Here is a 24,654-nt window from a genome sequence, read left to right on the forward strand (position 1 = left end):
TTTAGCAGTAAGTAGTCATTTAGGTACCATAAATCACATCGGAACTCAGGCCATCTATAAGTGGGATTATACTCTAACATCAGCTGTGCTTTGTGTTGTGTGTACACGTGTGTGTTTTGCCCACCTGCTGCTGAAGCCAGCTGCAATGGGTTGTCTGCTGTGCTCTCCTGTCCATTGCGGACTGGGGCCCCTTCCACGTTGGCCCCTGCATCCAACAGGAGCTGGAGATACACACGACATCTGTTATACGGTGCATTGTTTGACATCTTGTTACTCATTTATGGACTGACCTCTGGCCTTACATTTGTCACTCAACTTTGAAAAGTACAACATGACATCCACAGTTATATGCAGCAACAGGAAGAAAATACCCCATTCATGCAGCGTATTGAATAAAGGGTTGTAGTTAAATGTTGTATGTGTTTCTAACCTGCACTACAGAGATGTGTCCATGCAGCACAGCGAAGGTGAGGGCTGCCCAGTGCCGACTGTCAGGATGCACAGAGGGGTGCTTCGGGGAGCATGGTGGAACCTGGACAGGACAGATAATCAAGATCATACTCTCAAATGTAGAATTGTATGGGAACATCTAAATAAATGTGTCCATATGTTCAAGTATATTTACCGCCACGTCAAGGTTTGCCCCGGCATCGATCAACATCTGGACTAAGGCCTCGTCTCCAGCTGCGCAGGCATACATCAGAGGGGTCATGCCCTGAGGGAAGAGGTGCAATGGACTCATGAAATAGGAGAAACAAGTGCTGCCTACAAATCAACTGGGAGTATGTATGGATAATGCTACAGTATTTCTCTATAACCATTATACATACAGAGGCATTTATACCCTATTTAAAAACAAAGCGCCAGTACCTGGTCGTCCATGCTGTTGACCCCATCAGGCCCCAGCAGATCGATAGCTTGGCCAATGAGATCTGTGCGTCCACAGTTGAGCATCCGAAAACCCAGGTCCAGGTGGAACTTGTCCGTGGCGGCCTTGGAGTCCAGACGCTTGAAGGAGCTAAAGCAACACTCAGGTCTAATAGAGAGAAAGAAACAAGGATGGTGTCAGTATAACATTCCATTTGGGAGAGGTAACTAAGTGAGTCTGAGAAGATCCAACTCAGAAAGATAAAACACAAGTCATTGAGAGCCAGCAGAGTTGTGGCTCATGCACACTGCACATTTGCATCTGATAGTTCTCTTTAATTGTACACTTCATGAAGACGTTAATGAGCCACATTACAGTCAGCCCACAGCCATTAATCTACTGTATTATGCGTGTAATTATTTTTTTGCGAGAACCAATTAAATTACAAGCCTTCAGTGCAGTTGTTTTTTTCATCTAATTAGAATGATCTCATAAAACTTGTGACGTGTGTGTGTGTGTGTGTGTGTGTGTGTGTGTGTGTGTGTGTGTGTGTGTGTGTGTGTGTGTGTGTGTGTGTGTGTGTGTGTGTGTGTGTGTGTGTGTGTGTGTGTGTGTGTGTGTGTGTGTGTGTGTGTGTGTGTGTGTGTGTGTGTGTGTGTGTGTGTGTGTGTGTGTGTGTGTGTGTGTGCGTGTGTGTGTGTGTATATGCGTGCGTGCGTGCGTGCTCATATTCACTTCAGCTGTCTTGGTTCACAGTCCAGTCCTGGAAGGAGTAGCCTGGCAGTCTGTCTGACATCATCGCTGTCCACCAATAGACTCTTGCGATGCTCAGCATGAACTATGGCGACTCTCATCCACTCCATCAGAGGAGGCAGCAGCAGGAACGGCCTGTTAAAGGAACATTTACATTATTATTGGTCTAGCTATATGCTTGGGACAAAGACATGTATTCAGGTTTAATGTAGGAGTAGTTTAGACAACGTCTGCATGGGAGATGTCCTCACTCGTGATTCATTTCAGTTGAGAGAGATCTCATAAACTGTCATCAACCAGATGACATGTGTTTGTCTCGCTGTACTTCCCCTCATTCTAACCAGAGTTCAGTGAGTCATACTAAACAGACAGAGAACCTCACCTCTACTAACCACACACATAGGCTAACTTTTACATACTATATACTAGAACCGCGTTATCCTCATCTTACGTGCAAGCAGATACTCAAATAACAGATGTGTGAATGTATACATATATGACTAATCATCAGTGTTTATGTTAGTTGCCAGGTGGTGAATTTCAACATGAGTTTTATCTGTCTGTGAGCTGTGATGGGCGGAAGATTACAGAACAATGACTTCATCGTTCTGTGGTTTGATAAACAAAATACTGCAGCAGCTTCTGAATAATCAGCCTATTTTTGTAGCAAAATGGACCACCTAAGGGAAATGAATACAAAGTGCAGCATTGTTTTCTAGGAAAGAAATAACCAAGTGAAGCTAAAAAGGGAAGGAATAGATTAAAATAGAAATGATGGACAGGATTGAAATGAGCATGAGGGAATGAGAGAAAAATATATGAATCAAGAAGAAGCAGTGGAACAAAAGTGGAGCGATAAAAGAGACCATGTCTGGTGTGGTATTTGTGAACGTGACTTTCTAAAAGTCATCTGGATTTTTGGATTGCCCTCTTCTCTTTCTTTCTTCATTGTCCACGTCTTTCAACTATTATTTTCAAACTCTTCAGAAACCACTGTTGATGTGGCTATCTGAAACGCCACATCCAGCCTGTTGTCTGGTATTAATCCCAACTTCTATGTGCCTTTCTCTCCCCATATGTGCCCACGAACAATGACACGTTATTGTTGCTCTGCTTTTGATCCTATGGAGCCTCAACCATAGTATGTTAATCATAGTTTGAACACCGCCTCTGTGTTATCACGAGTTACTAAGCAGCCTTTTCTCCTGCTGTGATGTTATTCTTAGCGGCGACTTCACCTTTGTTCTAAGGAGATGCAAACACTACAATGCATAATGAATACAGATGGAGGTAGGGGAAAAAAGCATGAGCAGTATACAAGCATATAGCTCTGTCATGTGCATGCTATAGGGATTGTAGTTACTGTTAATGAGCACTGGGAGCCCTGCGGTGCCATTTATTCTCCTCACTGTGTTTTCTTCCAGCTGCTACCTTCTGTTTTGTAAAGGTTTCAAAGAGTGAATATAAGATATTTTTATAATGAAGGCCTTACAATAACTTTCATTCTTATCTGAATCTCAGAGTTGTTCAGACATTAAGGAGCCCGCAGATAACCTGCTGTCTCCTGTTGCCATCTATTTTATCTCTCTAGCCATTCTGTCAGATTTAGCTTCAGTACTTTATCGGTGATCAGTCAGGAGGAGGGACACCGCTGTCACCCTGGTGTGAGAGTTAACTATCAGACAAGGACTGATGGGATGAAGGAGGAGGGGGAGGTTAAATGGGTCGGATAGGTGCATATAAGGAGGGTTTGAGTGTTTGGGAAAACGGCTGGGAGGCAGGTGGGGTATGTCATAATGAAGAGGGGGTTGGGTGGCAGTTTGGAGACAGTGCTGCGGGTGTAGAGTGATACGAAAGTCCTGCTTCTGAGGTGAGGGAGGGCAGAGGGTTTGAGAATCAATGTTATTCTTCTGTTAATGGGCTTCACTCTACACAAATTGGACCGTGTGAGTCTGTTCTTTTGGTTTGTGCATTGGTACATGTGTCTGCGTCTGTGTCTGTGAATGCCACGAGGCATCCGCCCTGCTACTTTACTGCATGCTTGCTCCAAGGCACTGGCACTAATCTAGAGCTAAAGCTGCTCCAATCAACCGTATGAAGCTTTTAACACTTAACGCTTATTGATCCATCAGAGAGATTTCCTCTGTCTTTTACTTCATCAATCAGCATTACACAGCCTCTGTTTTAGTGAGTAAAACACTGTGTCTCTGCTTACTGAAGCGGGGAAGTGTTTTTCTTTTATGGCCAGGAATAGTGGTTTTCCAATAGAATACTTTCAGCTGCCGTTTTTTTACCTTAATTAACCTTTAATGTTGTTTAAGTGTGGCGGGTGGGGTTAGGGGTTTAGAGGATATACACAAAAACAACACAAATCAGCTAAGGCCATATGTGCGTGCAGACCTTTACCAGTGGCCCCTGACTGCGGACAGATGGAGCATGTCTGTACCTTTACCCACAGCTCTGGCCCCTTTCTAACAATTATTCATCCCCTGCTTTTTTCCTCAAACCCTTCTCCCTCTATCTAAACTTCCCCTGGCCGACCCCTGTGTCTAGGTTATGCCCCTCAGCTTGAAACACAAACTTTAGCTTCGTCTGAGACTCGCTGCAACATCAAAGCCAAGCCTCCTGTTAACACTGAAACTAGATAGCACTTCTGGCTAGCCTGCTGACCCGACATGCTATGGCTCCACACTGAGATCAACGGGATGTAGGCACACATACATACACTCTCCCACACATGTTCACACACACATGAACTTATAAAGCTGTGATTGATGGCGCCCTTCCACACCACCTGGCTGCTCATGAACTGATTGTCGCCTCAAATTGTGGTCAGGTGTGTTTGAACTCTAACCTGTCCAACATGAAAAGCTAAGACTTTTCTTCCCAGGACATAAATGCTGTACTTTGCCTGTATGTTCATTATCGTGGAGCCACAGTGATGGAGTCCATGCTGTAAGAAACTTCAATCAGGTCTCAAAGCAGACCCCATCATGCGCTGCAGAGGGGCAAGGTTAACCACTGATCCAGAGTCAGATTACTCTCATAAAGGCTCCATAAGGGGGAGTGTAACTATATCTGATGTATCTGCGGTTAGACTTAAGCACCACTGGCTACTTCTTATCAGAGAAACACATCTATCCATTAGTATTCCCTTCCATCCGCTGAGGGAGGCAGAGGGTTTGTAAGTGCTTATTTTTGGAGTAATTCTAGTAATAAATAGATTTTTTTATCACTTTCAGTACAAATAAAGTGTTTTTTTCTACATTCTGATTTAAAAAGGGGCGTGAAAAAGCAAAAATAAGTAGATAAACAGACACTGGTGTTTGGCTCTGACACTTTATGCCATTTAATCTCCAATAAAACATAATATGTAAGAACTAAGCACCAGGATTTAAAGGATAATGATATAAAGGGCTTCTCTCTTGGTCTTGAGGATTCTGCAACACGGTTCTCACCAGGCTCCCTATAATGTTTGATGATGTGGCCGACACAGATTTGGTGGTTTTGGGTTTCCACCAAAGATTTTATAAAGTTTTCAACAGAGGGTGAGCCAGAGCGATTGAGAGGCCCGGTGTAGGAGAGCGGTCTGTATTATTACCAGGCGTTCGTATTGTAATCACTACCAGGTTTGCACTGCTTTAGTCTATCACCTGAGTCTGTCACACATGCTGACACTAACAGACACTACACATGGTCGCACAGAGAAGCATGTAGGCACATAGGTGGATGTCTTGAAAGAAAAACATAAAGTCACAAAATGTTTCAAAGTATACAGTATTTATGATGCTATATCATGTCATCCTGCACACACAAACTAGGCTGATATACACCCAACATTAAAAACATATGACGACTTGGGCGAAACAGCCAGGATGGGGTAAAGAGAGGTGTGTATTTTCTGTTTGGTTCTCTTTGATGCTAATGAGGAGCCCACCTTTCCTTGCTCACTCACACTGTGTCTGTTCATTATTAAATGTATAGAAGCCAGCTGGCTTTGAGTGCATACACGTGTGTGTGTGTGTGTGTGTGTGTGTGTGTGTGTGTGTGTGTGTGTGTGTGTGTGTGTGTGTGTGTGTGTGTGTGTGTGTGTGTGTGTGTGTGTGTGTGTGTGTGTGTGTGTGTGTGTGTGTGTGTGTGTGTGTGTGTGTGTGTGTGTTCTAATTCTGAAGTTTGCTAAATAAAACTTGAGGATGGAATGCATTTGTCAGATTATATCCTTCAGCTTCGGCATAACACTCTTTTGTGACTCATCACTGAAATGTATCTACAACTGTTTATAGCCTCAGTGACTTGTTTGGGATGAGTTATTCTTGATTACAGTGATAATTTTGACAGTCCCTTGTCTAATTATTTTTAGAAAGCTAAGCTATAAAGAAATGGGCCTTTTCCATTTGCTGGTTACGGTTTATGTCACAAAGTATAGAATATTGTAATGTGTAGGCACCATTTTTGATTCTGTTTTGGCATAAATTGTCTAAACAATGAACAGTTTAAGAAGAAAAGAAATACACTTCTAAAATAAATAGTGAGACAACATTCTGTACTTTCAAAATAAAGCTTTAAAACATTCAAGCTAGACTGGATCAAAGTGCAAAGTACGAAAACGCGTGTGTGTGTGTGTGTGTGTGTGTGTGTGTGTGTGTGTGTGTGTGTGTGTGTGTGTGTGTGTGTGTGTGTGTGTGTGTGTGTGTGTGTGTGTGTGTGTGTGTGTGTGTGTGTGTGTGTGTGTGTGTGTGTGTGTGTGTGTGTGTGTGTGTGTGTGTGTGTGTGTGTGTGTGTGTGTGTGTGTGTGTGTGTGTGCGCGTGCGTGCATGTGTGTTTGATTAAGATCTTTTATTGATTTCCTTCTATAAACTTTTTAAGGAAGTTTGATGATATCACTTTTGTAATACCTTTAATATAAACTAAAAATGACACGAGAAAACAAAAAAACACATGAATTTAGAGACGTTAAAACATTGGTTGAAGAAAAAGTAAGAGCTGCATCCCATTTGCTATTTCCCATTTGCTTGAGCTACCTTTAGACAGGTCTCCATACATCCTTCAAAGAAGTGTAATTAACCTTTACACATAGAGGAGCACTTTCCTCTGCCATTTTGAACATATGGTTACTCCCACACGCACGTGTCTGAGTGTTTTTTCTGGGAGACAGATGTGAGGGCAGACTGGAAGTACTTTTCTCATACACATAAATGTAACTAATAATGTTAACTTACCTGACTGTTTTTATTTGAACAGCTGCTGAATATATCCATTACTTGTGTATTGTTATACAACCCACGTTCTTATCAGTTAATTTGGGAAGAAAAAGAGATTTGACTCAGTTGAGGGATACTCCTTGCTTGGAAACCCAACAACATTAAACACAATTTCCCAGAATAAAGCCAACAAAAATGTGAAAATGATGAGGTATTCTGATAAAAGTAAATCGTCTGGATCAAATATAATTGTGACTTGCTACTTGTATCTTCAGGCTGTCTAAATATTAAATACCACTTTTGACAAGACAAGAATTAACGTAATTGTTTTACAAAGGCACGCCAAGGAAGATCTGAGGAGACCCTTATCGAATTAGAGACCATTAGCACCTCTTCAAAATACCTTAAATCACTAGTCTTCAGCCTAATTTACATTCTGAAGGTGCCATGAACCCTTCTTTCAGACTAACATTAACACCTGGAGTCCTTCGTCACCTCTAATGAACTAACACTCCAATGACTAGGAGCAATGGAATCAGGAGGAAAGATGGTCTGTGAAAAGCTGTTCACTTGATTAGAACCTGTGTGTTCATGTCTGAAGGGGGATGTTTGTGTATTTGCATGGGTAGAATGGTGGCATTGACAGCATTTCTGTCAACCAAATCCAATATTGGATAATCACAGATGTAATAAGGAGATCAAAGCATTATATGCAGGAAAGGAGACGAAATAGTACTACAAAATGGTCTAAGATTAGATCTGTTATTTCACTAACTGTGGTAGATTTTGGTGAGCATTGAAAACGCTTTTGTCTGGCCATGCATGACTCCTACCTCTCTTTGCTGAGTGCCATGCGTGGGGGGTCTAGATTAGGATTCTCCATGGACTCCATTTGTGGGCAGCGCAGGAAGTAGTAAAGGGTGTGGAGGGCGTCTGGCGACCAGGACACGGGCTGCTGGGGACGGGCGTGTCGGGCTGGGCTCTGTCCTGGGCGCACCGAGCTCAGACGCTGCATGTGGTGCATTGCCCGGGACACCAAGTCACCTGGAACACAGGAAACAACAGACGGGTCAGAGTCAGACGGTTAAGTAGAGATTTGTTCTAGGAAATACAAAATAAATACACATAATGAACACATTTCTTTCTTGTTGGCTCCTAATAGAATTGGATGGATTTCCGCTTTTCCTAAACCACTTACAATCAACCCTCCTTTACTCTCATTATCATTGATCCGAGTCTCTAGTGGTACTTGCCGTTGTCATTATCAGTAAGCCCAGCCAGACGTCCAGTCTAAACAGCCATTCATCCGTAATCATTGAAGGAGTTAATGGGCTAACAGACAGTTGATCACAGGTGCTAATGAACCGATCAACTGTTACTCTCTTAATGTATTTAAATCAGTGCACTCAGCATAGCTGGACGTCAGTCACATGACAAAGTAAGGTTAAGATATGGGCTTAAGTCTAGTATAAAACTTTAAAAATAATGACGTGTGAAAAAACATTGCTGTGCTGAGATAAAGACATGAGCAATATGCAGTTTATCAGAAAAGGCGTCCACCCACACAGTGAGCTAAGTAGACAGCCATGCGTACTTGGATACAGGCCAATTCAGTTTACTGGATGTGTGGTTTAACATAGAAACCTACTGTAAGTAGACATGCACAAAACACAGAAAAGAGGGAGTATGGCTGCAGGGAGTAGAGCTTGTAGATAACATCCTTTTGCATGACTATGGGGTCATAGCATGAGTATAGAGGAAAGACTAAATATCAGCTGTCACAGGGAGGGGATGTGGGGGAGGGGCAGAGAGAGGGAGCGGTAGGGAGGGAGGCCAGGTTGAACTTGGGATCGTGTAACGCTTATTTAGCATAATTACCCCTGGGTTAATTTCTAACCAGATTACCGAGAGTGGGAGGCTGCCCGGGGGCCAAGGCTGGAGAGTGTGTGTGTATGTGTGTCTATATTCAGGGGTTTGGGGTACTTTGAGATGGGGGGGGGGGTAGATTAGGGTGGCCCTCCCAAAGCAAGACCCCACTTCAAGCTGAAGGGCCTCCTTTGTGTTCACCACCACCAGCAGTCGCTCCAGGAGGTCTCCTAGGAATTCTTGCCCAAGATGGAGAGCCTCTCCTCTGCTTTCCAGCACTTATTGTGCCCCGAGGGTAAACCCAGCTCCAGGGGTCAGAAGGATATGAAATACTCCATTCTAAGATTACAGCTTATATTGGGAGTCCTCGTGAAAGCCTTGAAGTCAATCAACTTTGACATGCCAGCTTTTTCAATACATATTGACTAAAAGTGCCTCTTAGGTCAAAGTTGGAAGATAATAAAAAAATTTAAAGCAAAAAAAGATTTCAACTGTAATGTAAATCAATTCAGTAAAAAACATGTATACTGATTTTATTTGGACTCAGATTGCTAATTTGCTTCCCAGGTTTTAGCACAAAGCTCATTTAATTGTTGGTAAATCCAATCCAAATCTTTAAAATGTTCTTTACTTAACTGGAAAGTCAAATACTCATAATTTCCCATAGCTAATAAAGGCCGCTGCTAAACTCTCAAATGTGTATGGACATTCAGAGCCAGTCTACAGCTTACACTACATTTCCAACCATTTTGGATTTACCTGGCTGTCCAGTACCGTCCCTCCCTTCCATGTTCCATCATGTTTATGTTTGCTGTGTGTTCCTGTGTCTGGCCAGGTCCAGGCTACAGATCCAATAGCCTGAGCAGTTTAGCACAGATGCTCCTCTGTCTGCCTGGTCTCCTGGCTCAGATCAGGGCCAAACCCTCTGTGTTTTTGTTGTGTGCATGCATATCTGTGAACACATGCCTGTGTGTGTGTTGGTAGGTGGGAATGGGTGTGAAGGATGCCAGCCCTGCCCAGTACAGCCCAGCTTCACAGCACCACAGAGATGTGGCACAAAGAGACCACTGAGCCAGGGAGAGAAAGAGTGTGTCTGTGTTTGAGAGTGTGTGTACACTTTCTTAATGCCTCACTAACGACGGCAGTGTATGAACGTGGCCTTGTGCCGGAGGAACAAACGGTAGAGTGTTAGCTCATTTGGAGAAGGAAACTTGCCCTCACTCTGACCAACACTAATCTCCAGGCCTCCTCCTCTCTCCCTGCACTGACAACCCCACTCTTCACCCCTCTACCTTTCCATCATTTCCCCTTACCCCCCACCCCGAATCCCTGCTTGGGCAAATATGGACTCCATCCTTACACTTAATCTCCTAACTTTCCTACTTCCATCCCTTCACTTTGCTTCTCTTTCTCACTTTTTAATGACCCGGTTCCAGCTCTCCATCATCTGCCAACTCCAGCAGAGCCTAAACAAACCAGATGTACAGTACAGTACAGTATGACTGTGTGTGTCTGCATGCCGCTCTGTTTACCAACCATCTGTATGAAACATGGTCATCATCATTAAAACTCTGAAAAAAGTACCAATGAGTTCCTTCACCTCTCAGAATGTAGACTTCCCCTGACTAGATGCTTATGTGAAGTCTCAGAATTGAAAGAGATATTTGAATTTAACACCAATCACAACCTCACACAGTGTGTAAATCAAACTGAACATGCAGCTTTAAAACAGAGAGGCATTCAAAGCTTCTGTGAAATACCCAGTACCATGTACCAAACAAAATATATCACTTAAACAAATACAGCACATCTTTTTTTCCAGTTGACTAACTTGACTGAGATAGTTCCTTGACACACAATGCTTAGAGAAACAGACAAAATACAATCAGGCACAATCACTTTCCTCTCCAGAGCGTGTGTGTAAAGCAAAACTGTTCCATTGGTTATTTTCTAAGACTGCGCATAAGATAACTTTTGCAATAAGGCACACACTGAGGGCTTATCACCAGACAGAACAAACAAAAAACGCAATTCTTTTATCTTGGCTTGCAAGAGAAAACAGGCTTTTTGGGTGAAAACACATTATCCGTCTTCCAGAGGCAGTTCACAATGTGAAAGTTTGAATGTGTGTTCAGACTACGATCAAGTCTTTAAAAAATACAATTAGTTTGATAATTTCTGGGAATGTTTACTTGTCTGTAGTAATAATAAGATGTTTAACAGCTTAACTTTTTATGATTTCTTCAAAGAGCTCAGAGGTATTTCACAGATTAAACACTTGATAGGAACATAATCTGCTGATAATAAGTAGGACCATGACCACACACACATCTCTGAGCTATGTGTACTCACTGAGTTCAGAAATGCTGCCCACACAGGTAGCCAGCAGGGACTGTTCCAGCGTCCTCAGCTCCAGCTGGGCATAGGCATCCTCCCTGCTGTCCGCCGACGTCTGATGGTTCTCCGTGTAGGGACTGAAATGAGCCGGGAGAGACAAAACACCTACAGAGACAAAAAACAGAAACGTTTGTGATTAATATGATGCTTCTGTGAGCGGTGCTAACAAGTCCGCATAACTTTCGGCAACATCCATCCACACTGCTTCTGAAGAAGTCCCAAAACAACTGCTGCTGGTATTTACATAGTGTATTTGTAATCCTGGTAACTTGTAACCCCACACCGCTGAGGGCAAATAAACACACAAGGGAACACGAGCCTTGCTCTCGACACGTTTGGGAAAATAAACAGAGCGCAGTGACATCAGGCTAATACAAACAAAACAAATGCACACTGCATCATAAGCAGGCGGAGGACCAACAGAAAGGAATATCACTAGAGACTAAAATCAAGTTAGAAATCCAGCGTATGCATTTCCCTTTAATCCACAAACATTAGGTTTACAACACACGCTCTAATAATAATAATAATAATACATTTAATTGATATAGCTCTTCTCATCTGCCAAGACAAATCTCTAAGTGCTTCACAACAAAGGACACTGATACAATTTGAGAGATTACACAAATAATAGTAATAATAATAAAAAAATGAAATATAAAAATAAAAAATGAAATAAAAATAAATAAAATACAAGTCGGAGATAGCGATACAAATGGCATGCTCTCTACATGCTTGATTCATACTTGTGATATCTGCAGATATCTGGAGGAACTATTAAACTGAAGAGAGTTCCAGAATAAATATTATGGCTAAAGATAATGTAAACATTTGGACTATCTATGTTGTAAATGTATTATCTTTTCAATTTACACACGGCATCTATTGCACGTCTGTCCGTCCTGGGAGAGGGATCCCTCCTCTGTTGCTCTCCCTGAGGTTTCTCCCATGTTCCCCTTTAAACTGTGGGTTTTCTCTGGAAGTTTTTCCTTGTACGATGTGAGGGTCAAAGGACTATGACTATGAAGTCCACTGAGACAAATATAACATTTGTGATATTGGGCTATATAAATAAACATTGATTGATTGAAACAAAGGTTTGGTTATGGTTCATATTTTGGATGTCATCAATCAAGAGTTCTAAAAGGGTCAAAGACCACCAGAAGTCCAGGACCCTTACAGACCTACCCTGACCTATATTACACTTAGACAAACACACACACACTGACACATACTACACACAGATGAAGAAACTAACACATGTGGTTAAGAAGGAGGATATGCGATGTGTTTCCACACCTTCGCTCACACGTACAGTAAAAGGTTGTACGGATGGGCTTTTCATTCTCTGCACTGGATGACAACATGTAGTGTTTGATGCACTGAATAAAAACACTTCAAGATACTTTAAATAAGATTTAAAGAAAGCATGAGTGGAAAGGATCTTTGTTTTGAGTTCAGATTTGTATTAAAGACCAAAATCTGTGCCCTCTGGCAGACCCTGTCATCCAGACAAACTGTATGCTATATTTTAGGGAGAAACTTTGGAAATCTGTATCAGGTAACTCCCTTCATCAAATCTGACACCAGACAGATAACAATATGTTGCAGTTAAACACCAGGTCTGCTCTTTGTCAAACGTGTTGCTGGTAAAGAGATAACATCCTATTATATACCCAAAGATGTCCTCCTGCTCTTTCACTGCTGTAACTCTCTTCTGATTGGTTTTCCAAATAAAATGGATAGAAATAGAGAGCATAGGCTGGTGTTTTCTGCCTCTTAGTATCTCTCAGCTGGCTGTTAGCTCCCACACCCTCATCAGCTCAGTCTGGAGCAATGTGTGGTTGTCTAAGAAGCAGAGCGGGTTGTTAGTTACTGTGCACCGCGTAGCTGCCCAAACGGTAACCTTTATTTTGGCTTCAGTAAGAGAAGAGAGCTCTCTGCCAAGCCAGGGGAAATGAGTGGGTGATGGCTGATGATAGAAAAACATTAATGGTTAAGGGAAAACAGAATTGTGGCAGGTTTTACAAAGCCTGAGGAAAAGCCTCATCTCAAACTCTCCCTTCTCTCCCACAAGGGAAACGATAGACTGCCATCCCTGAAATGACATTCCCATGTGCTTCCGACAAGCGGTGTCCTCTATCGGAATCTGAGAGGGATGTTGAAAAGAGTAACAGATGATGTGAAGAGACACATTCCTATCATGTAACTCCAAAGTCTCTTCTTTTCAGCACTCATAGACACAAGACAATAATGAATGAAGAGCAGACTGAAGTTAGGCAAAGGGCAACACATTTGAACCAGTGAACTGAAATACTTCTTTCCTGACAATACATACTCTGCACTGTAGACTGTGTGTGCTATGGCTGAATGTGCTTGCAGTAAACATGTCTGTGCCAAAGATTAAGCACGTTCCAAGCAATGCCTGCTGCAGGGAGTCTCCCAGGTATGCATCAAAGGTGTGCCCACAATTTGATTAACAAGTATACACAAAGCTCAGCGAGTGACAATTATAACTCCTCCAGATCTCCAGAAGTAGACAGTGGACATATGGCTTGTTGTTTGCTAAGCTAGAAAGTGTGATATCATCACAGTTTGGACACTTAATAGACTGCCTTGTTGCAAAATGTGTGCTGGATGTTGCATTGAGCGGTTTCAGTTGTTATAAGTGAGCGCGGACATCTGTCTTATCTGCGAGTAAACACTGATGAATCTATTCTGCAGAGTGAGGGCTCTGTTTAATATAAGATCACTGTGCAAATACACTTGCTTTTAAAACACACAGCAGGAACCATCACAGAGTGAAATGCAACATGGTGTTGACTGTGAATACAAATCACACATAGTATTTTACAATAAAAGGAGAGGTACGTTACTTATGACAGGTAAAGGACTATATCGCATGCGCTGGATGTATACATCATCCAGGCTGTATATCAAATGCTCTATAAATAGTGAAAGGGAGTTATTATTGCAGAGAGTTGGAGGTACATGATATGTTGACTTCCTAAAAACAAAGCCCAAAAGCAAGGGAGAAAGTCACTTTACTCAACAGTAGTACTTCATACATGAGGAACACATTGATAGAACTAAATATATGTTGACTCCAGTAGAGTTATGCTGCCAAAGGGAATTTGGTCTCATACAGAAATTGTAACCCCCCCCCCCCCCTTTCCAGTACTTTCTCTGCACCATCTGACTTGTATAATATGTGCTGACTCCTGCTTCCAACACAATGGAAACGGCTGCCTCTAGCAGAGTACGGCTGCTACAAAGAGCATCTGCGTCAGACAACCACACCGTACACAAGCTTCAACACATCCCTGTTCCCTCACACACACACAAACATCCCCATACACTCGTGTTTGTGCATATAAAGTATGTTTGCACCTCTTTGATGTGTCACTTCAGGTATTTTGGTAATTATAATGAGGGCTATGCTTTTGCAGATTGTCAATCATTCCTTAATTGGATATAACCGCAAATAAGTGTGGGGTGAAGCATATGGAGCTCTGGAATTTTCATATGACCTTGTGAGGATCTCTCATCTCCCAATGAATTACTAATAAGTCCTCAGACTTTTTATTCTCAGTAAAATAGGTGGACGTTTTTCCATTGTTGTATTTTCAAGAGACCCCTAACAAATTGAATTAGCTTTTCCATGTTCTGCACGTGCTCCTGAACTACCTTCCTGTGCATACACCACCTTGTTTTATGACCACCATAACTAAAGTGGCCTCCATAATAGTGTAGGTGTTACTGTATGGGAAATGTAATATGAATACCAAATTCAGAAATGGCTTGATTCCAACTCATGTCAGAGAGAGTCATGGCCCCTGAGGTGTAAGAGCCATTTTGAGAGACTCTTTGCCATCAATGTGGGTGAGGGTTTATGGAAAAATATATATTGTGTGGGCAAAATGAAGGTCTGTGCAAGACTGTGTGTATATGGGACTGAGCAAAAGTGTGCACATGTATTTAGATGTACTGACTTACTGTCGTGTGTTTCTCCAAGAACGGCACACTGAAGTTATTCCAGTCTTCAAACTCGACTCCACTAAATGGTTCAAAATAGACACTGAATAATACCTGGAGGACTAATTAAACCAGTAAAATGAACCGGTAAACAGTATGTGTTCAGCAACCATTAAAGAACAACCCCCTCAATTTGCTACTTTAAATAATACAAGACAACTACAACGTTCAATTAATTATTTAAATGTCCAGCTCCTGAAAAAACATCACACTTGAAATCCATAATAAGACCAAACATGTCCTTAGACCTTGATTTGATGTACTTTGACATGTTGTGTTATTGCTTTTACAGGATAATCTTTAGCCTATATTTAACATGCCTAAAACTGACATGGGTAATTTTAAGAAATGTTAATATATTTTCTTTTGATTGTGCCATATTCCTTTAAAGCTGTGGCAATATTCACGCACCACCACACTCTCAGTAGTTCCCACAGTCCCACCCCGCTGCTTGCTTCACCGCTGAACCCCAGCCTGCGTCATCTGAGCCCGATGAAGGTCCGCCAGCCAACCAGGGCCCGGCCCACCACCACCACTAATATCACAAGCAGCTAAAGCACTATATGCATAATCGTAATCTGGCAATGGAAGAGGTTAGGGATACGACAAAGAGGAGGGGATGCGAGTAGAAACTGAGAGGAGGAGAGGGAGCTTTGGTGGAAGACAGATGAGTCATGCAGAGGAGGGATGTAACGGAGACTGGGGAAGGGGAAGACAAGTGGCACAAGGGATTCATTCTTTCGCGGCCATTATGGTTTTATTTTCTGAGGTTCACCCTACGAATGTCATGTGGGAATCCTAGCTACAAATCACGGCTGAAACTCACCACCAGCCTGCGGCGGTCCCCGGCCCATCCAAACTATCTCTCAAAACCACAACAGCTCCTCCTAGCTCAGCCGAGCAATCACTCACAATCATGTTTGACACGCTGCCATAACAAGGTCCAACAACTACTTTTTCTTGTTATGCTGAAAGTTCTTGAAACTTTGCCCAGGCGGGCTGTCACTCTCAATTAGAAGTTTTTATCAGACGTATTACATTAAAATCTATTGTCTGGAAATCATAAAACTTTTAACTGTGACATGGTGATTGAATGGGCCAGGAACACAAAGCTACGCTAATGGAACACATTGTGTTTCCCACTGGCCTTGACTCTAACTCTTTACTGCTCCTTTGATATCCCACGTTATCTTCCAATGGCAGAATTTGTTCTTTCGCACAGACTTGGTAGCAGAATTAGGGTAAAAAAACGACTTTGAAGGACATAACTGCTTATCATGCATACTTTTTCAGCAAATATTTGAAAGATATGTGGGTTTCACCTACAATAACCAGCCAGAAAAAACAGCTCCAAATGCTCAGACCATGGCAAAACCTCACAGTATAACGTTTGGAATGTTCATTTCTGAAGCAGCTAAGGACACTGTTCACCATGCAAAGCTTCTATTAGCATAAATTGTACATATTATTTTATGAATTTAACCTTCAAAACACTTGTATCAAAGTTGAGTTCTTACATTAATAGTAGAAGAATACTTTAAGACATGAGGGGGTAACACATACAAATATCTTGCAATAAGTAAGGTCATAAAGCTACGGGCATATAACCTTGAATAGTTTACTAATGAGCGATCCGGACCTTGAAATACTCTATGTATGTTGCTATTCATTCACAGAGTTATTTCATCTCTGTTTATACCAGCTCAGCCTTGATCAAATTCATGGACCATAATTAGTCTGTGTGCTGATTTGTTTTGTCTGCGGCAGAGAGTGTGTGAAAGACAGAAGGACATGATCAGCTTAGCCCCTGCTGAAATTGCTCTGTCACACACACACACACACACACACACACACACACACACACACACACACACACACACACACACACACACACACACACACACACACACACACACACACACACACACACACACACACACACACACACACACACACCGTGTCTCCTTTCACAGCCTTCTCATTCATTACAGGGTGGATGGATTAGAGAGTCGGGGAAGGGGGCTTCAAAGACACTTCCCCTGCCCAGAAAGGAGCTCTGATTCTGGGCCAGGAGGCTCCACGCTGCTCCCTGTGTGGAGGCTGAAGGGTGGACAGTCACACAATAGTACAGTGTTTTGAAGGACTGTTACTGGGTGTGTATCCCCCCCACAGTATCTTGATCTCCTCTGTCTTTTACAAAGTATTTCACACAACAAAAGAAAAGCCTCATTTCATGTCAATGGAATCTAAGGCCAGATGTGATCCTTCACTCGCAGGCCTGGCCTCTTGTTTTCCACACTCAAAAGCACCAACACACCTGTTTTCCACACATCAAACCTCACCCCCACACACTCCACAATGTTTTGGCCCTTTCTCAGAGAGTGCGTGCCACATAGAGGTTTTCTTTTGTAGGCACTAAGCATGATTTCTGGGAGGAAACCACTGAGATTGATGAATGAACTTTATTGTATGTGTATGACTCTCTGCAGAACCAGAGGAATACACTTCATTCAGTTGTGCTAACTGAGTTTCAGCCTATAGGGTTAAAAATATCTCCATGTTTGCTTGCTCTGGCGGACCCTCATCACATTCCTTATCTAAACAAGATTCAAGTGGGACAGAGGGGCTTTTTAGAAAGTGAAAGTGGTCTATTAGTATTTCGGCTAAAAATAATCATTTCATTCGACGAGTTAGTATATACGCGTGTCTTTCAAAATACAATCTACCGATGTAGATTTAGGGATAGAAAGAGAAGCATTCATGAGCTAAAGCTGCTTACAGTACACTTGACCCCTCACTGGAATATTCAAGCTAGCGATTTGAGATGTTTCTGATTTCAACGGCATTACTTTTACTCACCTGACTCACACACACACACACACACACACACACACACACACACACACACACACACACACACACACACACACACACACACACACACACACACACACACACACACACACACACACACACACACACACACACACACACTGGTTAGCCTGACAACATATCAAACCATGATAGACAAGCAAAGCGGGGTCTGGTCGATATCCCGTGACGCCTCTGGTGACCCCCAGCTGCAAGGGGTCACGGGTCAGCGGTGGTGCTCAACTGGGTCTAAAAGAGGAGGTAACCTTATCAGCTGTGTGAAATGGGTCTTCCCTGAGTCACTGACTGGAACACCCACACACATCGCTAATCACTTCAAGACACAAGCTTAGATGGAACGAGAGGAAAGATCCTATATTAAAGTGAATGTGAAGGAATTAAATGTAGGGTTGTGCCTGGTCTGCCTGCTGTTCTTCTTGCTATCCAACATACTCTGTTGCCCCATAAAGATGTTTTCTAGAAGGTAAAACCACAGAGAAGGTCAAAACTAAGATTTAAAAGTTTGAAACAAAGACTTGAATGTGTAAAATATACTACCTGCGCCCAGGCTTGTAGTAAGGTTTTATTTATCTTTCCACTGGCAGAAATCCTCAATCAAAATGTGCAAAGGACTAAATGTGTTTCTCCACAATGGGATGCTGAACCTTCGTCCTATATTGTACACAACTACGGTTTAGTATCTAATGATCATCAGATCATCCTGTCTGTTTTCAGAAACTCTGACATAAAGGTTTTGTATTATTGCAAATATTACACTACAAGCCTTAAGGATGATAACGGTGTTATTTAGAAACACAGCTGGTAGTAGTAGAGAATAAGGCCAACATGTTTGTCTATAATGTATGTATTAGTTATAAGTAAAATAAGGAGTGTGGTGGTGTTTGATTGACAGCAACTGGCAGGTGGAAGTAGTAGTGAAAGGTAAAGGCCACACTACCATCTAATCGACCGCAGTTACATTTGCATGTAAGTTTACAAACATGTTTGATGTGTATAAGATGAGCAGCTGATTATCTATCTAGCCTGGAAACTCACTCTGGTAAATGTTTGTTTAACAAGCTAAGGTGCAGGACAAGGTCACTTAAGGTTTGTAAATTAGATGAGGAGATGTTAGCCGGAAAGCTAATGATTTCTCAATATATGCAAATGGTTACTTTGCGGTATTCCGTAAATTCATTACAAGACTGGGGGAATCCATCATGAAACAACTGTTGGGCTGTAAATGTGGTCTCAAATAACAAACCTACTGCCACCACCCCTGAACAAACACACACACACAGAGGATTTGGATTGGTAGGATTCAAGATGGCTTTGGTTTCCCACAGCCCCCAAAAATATCGCCATAAGCTCCTCTACACAACTACCCCTAATCCTAAACATGACTTCAGCGTCCGTCCCCCCCCCTCTCCCGTGCTTTACTCTCCCTCTTCGCTCTCTAATCATGTTCTATACTTTACATTCCAGGCCAACTGTGGTGCCTGTGGCTATCTAGTCTCATTCAGCATTCCCCTGTCTCCATATGTGACGCCACTTCCAATAATGTGCAGCTAAGGGACAGTATGGCTCCATTATTGGATGATTAGGTTTTATAGGTTTCACTGGCTTATTGTACAGTAATTGAGCTGGAAATACACTACACTGTATATGGAGGCTGGTTTTGTTTTCTTTATGATATAGGACGACGGATATTACACACACCCACATGCACATAAACATTTAACCTCAAACACGCCCTCTCATAATCAAATCCACTTTGGCTTTTGGGATGATGTCACCATTGAAAAACGCTGCCAAAAGGTTGAGTGTGTATGTATGTAATGGTGGCAATATGCACTTCGGGAGTTATTCTCATTAGTAGCATTTTTTGGATTCAACAGCTCACTATCACTGTAGTAAAGACGGCACCTGATTGGCTGGAACCGATCTAGTGCTGGCTGTTTTATTTGCCCATTTCAAATAGAAACAGTTAACCTCCCTTTAAGAACAAGCTGCCCTCTATTCAGTTCCTGGACACATCACACTATGGGCACCAGGCTGGGCAAAGAGGCACAAAGTGTGTGTGTGTGTGTGTGTGTGTGTGTGTGTGTGTGTGTGTGTGTGTGTGTGTGTGTGTGTGTGTGTGTGTGTGTGTGTGTGTGTGTGTGTGTGTGTGTGTGTGTGTGTGTGTGTGTGTGTGTGTGTGTGTGTGTGTGTGTGTGTGTGTGTGTGTGTGTGTGTGTGTGTGTGTGTGTGTGTGTGTGTGTGTGTGTGTGTGTGTGTGTGTGTGTGTGTGTGTGTGCGTGTTAGTGTGAGTGTGAGTGTGTGTTTGCACTAATTGCTCCCATTCTGTCTGTGTGATCAGCTCATTTGCTCTGAGAGCGAGAACAGAGAGCCAGTCAGTTTGGATGGCAGACAACACTCTCATTGAGCGAAGGCCTGAGCCTGAACTCTGGATTACGGCGTTCTTAATAACACACACGCAGGCACACACACATTAAGAAGGTGAATCACAGTAACAGACTGGGATGGAGGTTCATATTCTTTTCAGGAGAGGAAACTCCAGTGGAGCTAACTGGCCAGTTGGCTGTTTGGATGTCTCCCAGAGGCCTAAAAACGCCTCTGACTTTCACATGAGTGCATTGATGGATGTTTGAAACCACTTACGAACAAATAAACATGAACTCTGGCCATTTGGTGTTAGTCAGACTTTAAGTCTTTCCATTATGGATTGAAGTATTTTCAGCCTTCAACTTTTAATTAACAAGAAGAAATGAGCAAGCAGTAAATATATCTGAACCTTGACCAGTCAAGTGGGCAGGGGTTTGTTAGCTTCATTTACTCCCTTTTTTCACCTACAATGCAGTTTTTCCATGTACTGTATGGGTCTCTGTCTTGGTGACATCATACAACTTCCTGTGTGACTCATCTGATTTTTTCTCGGAAGACTCGACTTGCAGGTTGATCACCGCTTGCATTTGTTTCATGCTTCCAAATTAGTTTCGTTATTGATAAACCTTTGCCACTATAAAACCTTTACCTTTAGAGCTAATCTCAAGACTAAAATGTGGCATTTTTTATTATCACTTCAACCCCTGCAAGAATCACATTCATCATTCTGTGACTCACCAAGTCCTTCTTAGTTTGAACTGCTACTTCGACTCCTTCTCTCTTCCTTAATTATTCTCTCACATACTAAATCGAGCATTCACACACACTCCCAGATCGAAATTAACACCATATCAGAGGGCCATGCAGTGTCTTTCACACCAGCGTGACATCATCAGACAATCACAGGTAGTTCACTTTAAAAGCTCAAGGAGAACATTTCAAAGCACCAAATCCTTTCCAGTTTATTTGTTCAGATATAAAAACTCTTGCTGCTGGTTCTCACAGTCCGACGTGAACTTTGATATTGGCGTTTCAAAGAACTGGATGCAAATCCCCCCCTGTAAATCTAAAGCAGCTTTCTGCTGATTAACATTCCTTGTTGGGCTGGGTAAAGGGGCAAAATCATGACGCAGAACGGGGTGAGTCAAGGGGGGGGGGGGGGGGGTGGTTCACTCACACTTTCAATCACCCCGTTCCTTTTTCCCCTCTCTATCTCGCTCTCTTTCAAACTGTACCTTTAGACTGAGCAGAGTAGACAAGAGGCTCAGGAAATGAAAGGCAAACCACCGATTATCGTTCCTTTACAGAGAAGAGCTTTGTACACCATTTTGTTTATTGCTCTGTTTGGCCTTAACTTACAACTCTACACTGAGCGCAATGATTATTGACGTCTTTCCCAAAGGTTAACAGCAATACCCCAAAATCAAACATATACACAATCCTTATACGCACAGTAAATGTATTTGAAGTGTCAAAAGAAAGAGTTCTAATTGTACAAATGTGCTCCTGTCGTTGGATTATTTGGATTATAACTGTGGAGCTGACCACTTTATATACTGTTTGATAGTTTTATAACATTGCATCATATTTAGAATTACTTTCAATGAGTGGCTACATAAATATCATATTCATTTGTAACAACCTGCACAGTAATCTCAATAAACAAGAGAGGCTACATTAACATCTACATAGACAGAAAACTATATGTAGAGCACAGTTGCTTTAAAAGGTCTATCATGCTCAAATAGAGAATGCATTAAGGAGGAACAACCATTCACAGACTTACTCCATCCCATAATAACCTGCCATGGATAAGTTGAATAGAGAGGATGAGTAAGCAGCATTTCACAGCAGTGCTTGAACAGGCATGCAGCTCTTTTGTGTGCAGTAATTAGAAGGGCTGCTCTTTTAACAGCCGCCTGACTCTACTTCTGTCCGTGCCATTGTTGACAACAACTGTCCGCACTGTGAAGCACAGAAGAGAGGTGAGAGTTCGATGCCGGGAGGGGATACTGGGAGGGTATTGGTCGTAACATCGGCTGGTAAGAGTGGGCAAAGCACCTCGTACAATTAGTCTGGAAATCAATGCCACTGTGGGAACATTTGTAAGAGCGGCCTACTGGCAATAAATCAACAGACCACCCAACCTCAGACACACGATGACATTCTGATATATGTGCAGACACTTTTGAGCACAGACTCAAATATTGGTGAGGTGTCATTAAACCATATACATGTGGCCATGTGTCAGTCTTGCAGATGACAGCAGGGCATAGACACTAGCTTTAAATATTCAGTGTGTGTGTGTGTTGGTGACCTGGGTGTGTGAGGGACCTGCAGGGCGTGGCGGGGTGTCCACCTCTTTAGCAGGAGGCAGTAAACTACCTCTAACCAGACCAGTCGCCTTATTCAACTGGGTGTATGACCCATCTGACACAGGGGTTTACAGCCCACCCCTGACACTCACACACTGCACACACCCCTCGCACATATACTAAACACAGGGGGAGTGTCCACACCCTAAAGAGAGCGCCCTTAAGAGAAGCCTCCTCTTGTGCAGTTATGTCACCTTTTGACCTACACATCTTCACACCCACAAAGCAACACTTACTCACACAAAGACACACACTCACACTCGTGCCACCCTCCTCTATGTAACAAGTGCCCATGTGGTGGTCAGAGCTATGGGACGCACTCAAAATTAAACAAAGCCTCATTGTGTCCATGTCCTCCTCACACAAGTACATACACACACATGCTTAGACACCTACAGTACAATGGTCCTGGACCTGGGGGTCAGCCATCTTTGTTGTCCTTCTGTGCTTGGATTTCCTTCACCCCTTTTTTTTGTCATTCTTGGAAAAAACGATTGTGCTTACATGAGCATTCTTGATAGCACACTTTGTGATAAGAGAAATCGAAACGGCAAGATAACATTTTTAATTAAAAATAAAACAATGAAGTAAAGAAATGACAAATAAAAGTTAGAATTAAAGAACGAAACAGAAGAGAAGAAAGGGACCAAACTGACTGAATATGTGTCAGATCATGGGAGCGTTAACAGTGTGACTTATTCTTAACCAGCTCTTGATATAAAAACTGAATAAAGCAGAGTATGGGGATAATCTTCCTCAATGTGGTGTGAATGGTGACACATTGTGAAAATCAATTCTAAGTTTCAGTTCTGGCTTTTGGTAACAAAAAATCAAGAAACGGGTATTTGTTAAAAAAAGAAATCCCATCATCCTGATCACCACCACCACTCACTACTGTATTGGTTTCCTTTTAAAACCAAGCAGACAGTGTTTGACTTCTGTGCAAACAGTATGGTGAGTGTTTAGTGCTTCTTCCTCTCTGCAGGGGGCACCTGCTCACACATTCCTCTGCCCGAGCGTGGCAGCAGCACAAATAAAGTTGTGGGTGGTGAGCGTGTGTGTGTGCATAATATGCAAGGGGGGTGTTTGTTGCCCATGTGTGTTCCCAGCTGTTGCCTGTGCAGGTGCTACAGGCCCGCTTGACTCAGTGTGTGTCATTGAAATCATTTATAAGGTCATCCCAACAACTTCAGACAGGTCTAATCTCTGCATTCTCTTTTATTGTGTCTGGCTGTGTGTGTATGTGCCTCTTAATGTGTGCATACGTATGCAGGAGTGTGTGTGTGTATGTTATGCTTGCACATCTTCCGGCGCAGACTGAAAGCTCATCTCTTTCGACTCCACTTCGAGCGATAGAATTACTAACAAAGAACTGCTAACAGAGCACTTATATACTAATGAAGGGCTGGTTTATCTAAAGCCAGTTGAGTAGCACTTGAAATGTTTGGCTCTATGAAACCTGATGTACTTATATGATTCTGTTTTCTTCAAGGTTGTATCTTCCTGGTCGAATGTACTTATTGTAAGTCGCTTTGGATAAAAGCGTCAGCTAAATGCAATGTAATGTATAATGTAATGTAATTATGCAGGTCATAAGAGGCTACTGATCCAGGGGTCTCTGTGGACCACCCACTTAAGCGCTCTACACTAAGCAGCAGATGGAAAAAGAAAGACAAGGATCACAGACAAGGAGCGATGTCACTTTGAGAGGGAATGTTGTCTTTTTTCAATCTTCATATTTCTACTAACTCTAAAACCAGAGCACTTTAACAAACAGAGCACTCTGACAAGTACAAGCAATGACAAAGCAAGCATCCATTTTCCTTTTATTTTTTAACAGTTTAATAAGCTCTGCAATTCTCACGAGTGTGCATGTGTGTGAGTTAATGCATTTCTTCCT

The 24,654-nt window shown here is 42.4% G+C and overlaps 1 protein-coding gene across 1 annotated transcript in view; it reads right to left on the reverse strand.

The window, feature by feature from the left end:
* The window catches only part of abtb2b (ankyrin repeat and BTB (POZ) domain containing 2b), a 44,291-nt gene that overhangs the window by 4,940 nt on the left and 14,697 nt on the right, over positions 1–24,654 (reverse strand). Inside the window, exons 2-8 of the mRNA XM_079682812.1 lie at positions 11,041–11,190; positions 7,656–7,866; positions 1,604–1,756; positions 871–1,036; positions 626–715; positions 431–532; positions 125–221 (exon numbers count right to left, since the gene is read on the reverse strand). Of these exons, the coding sequence (XP_079538938.1) occupies positions 125–221; positions 431–532; positions 626–715; positions 871–1,036; positions 1,604–1,756; positions 7,656–7,866; positions 11,041–11,190 (969 nt within the window). The remainder of the gene's footprint in view (positions 1–124; positions 222–430; positions 533–625; positions 716–870; positions 1,037–1,603; positions 1,757–7,655; positions 7,867–11,040; positions 11,191–24,654) is intronic.

Source organism: Notothenia rossii (assembly GCF_949606895.1).
Source record: "Notothenia rossii genome assembly, chromosome: 5".
Lineage (NCBI taxonomy): Eukaryota > Metazoa > Chordata > Actinopteri > Perciformes > Nototheniidae > Notothenia > Notothenia rossii.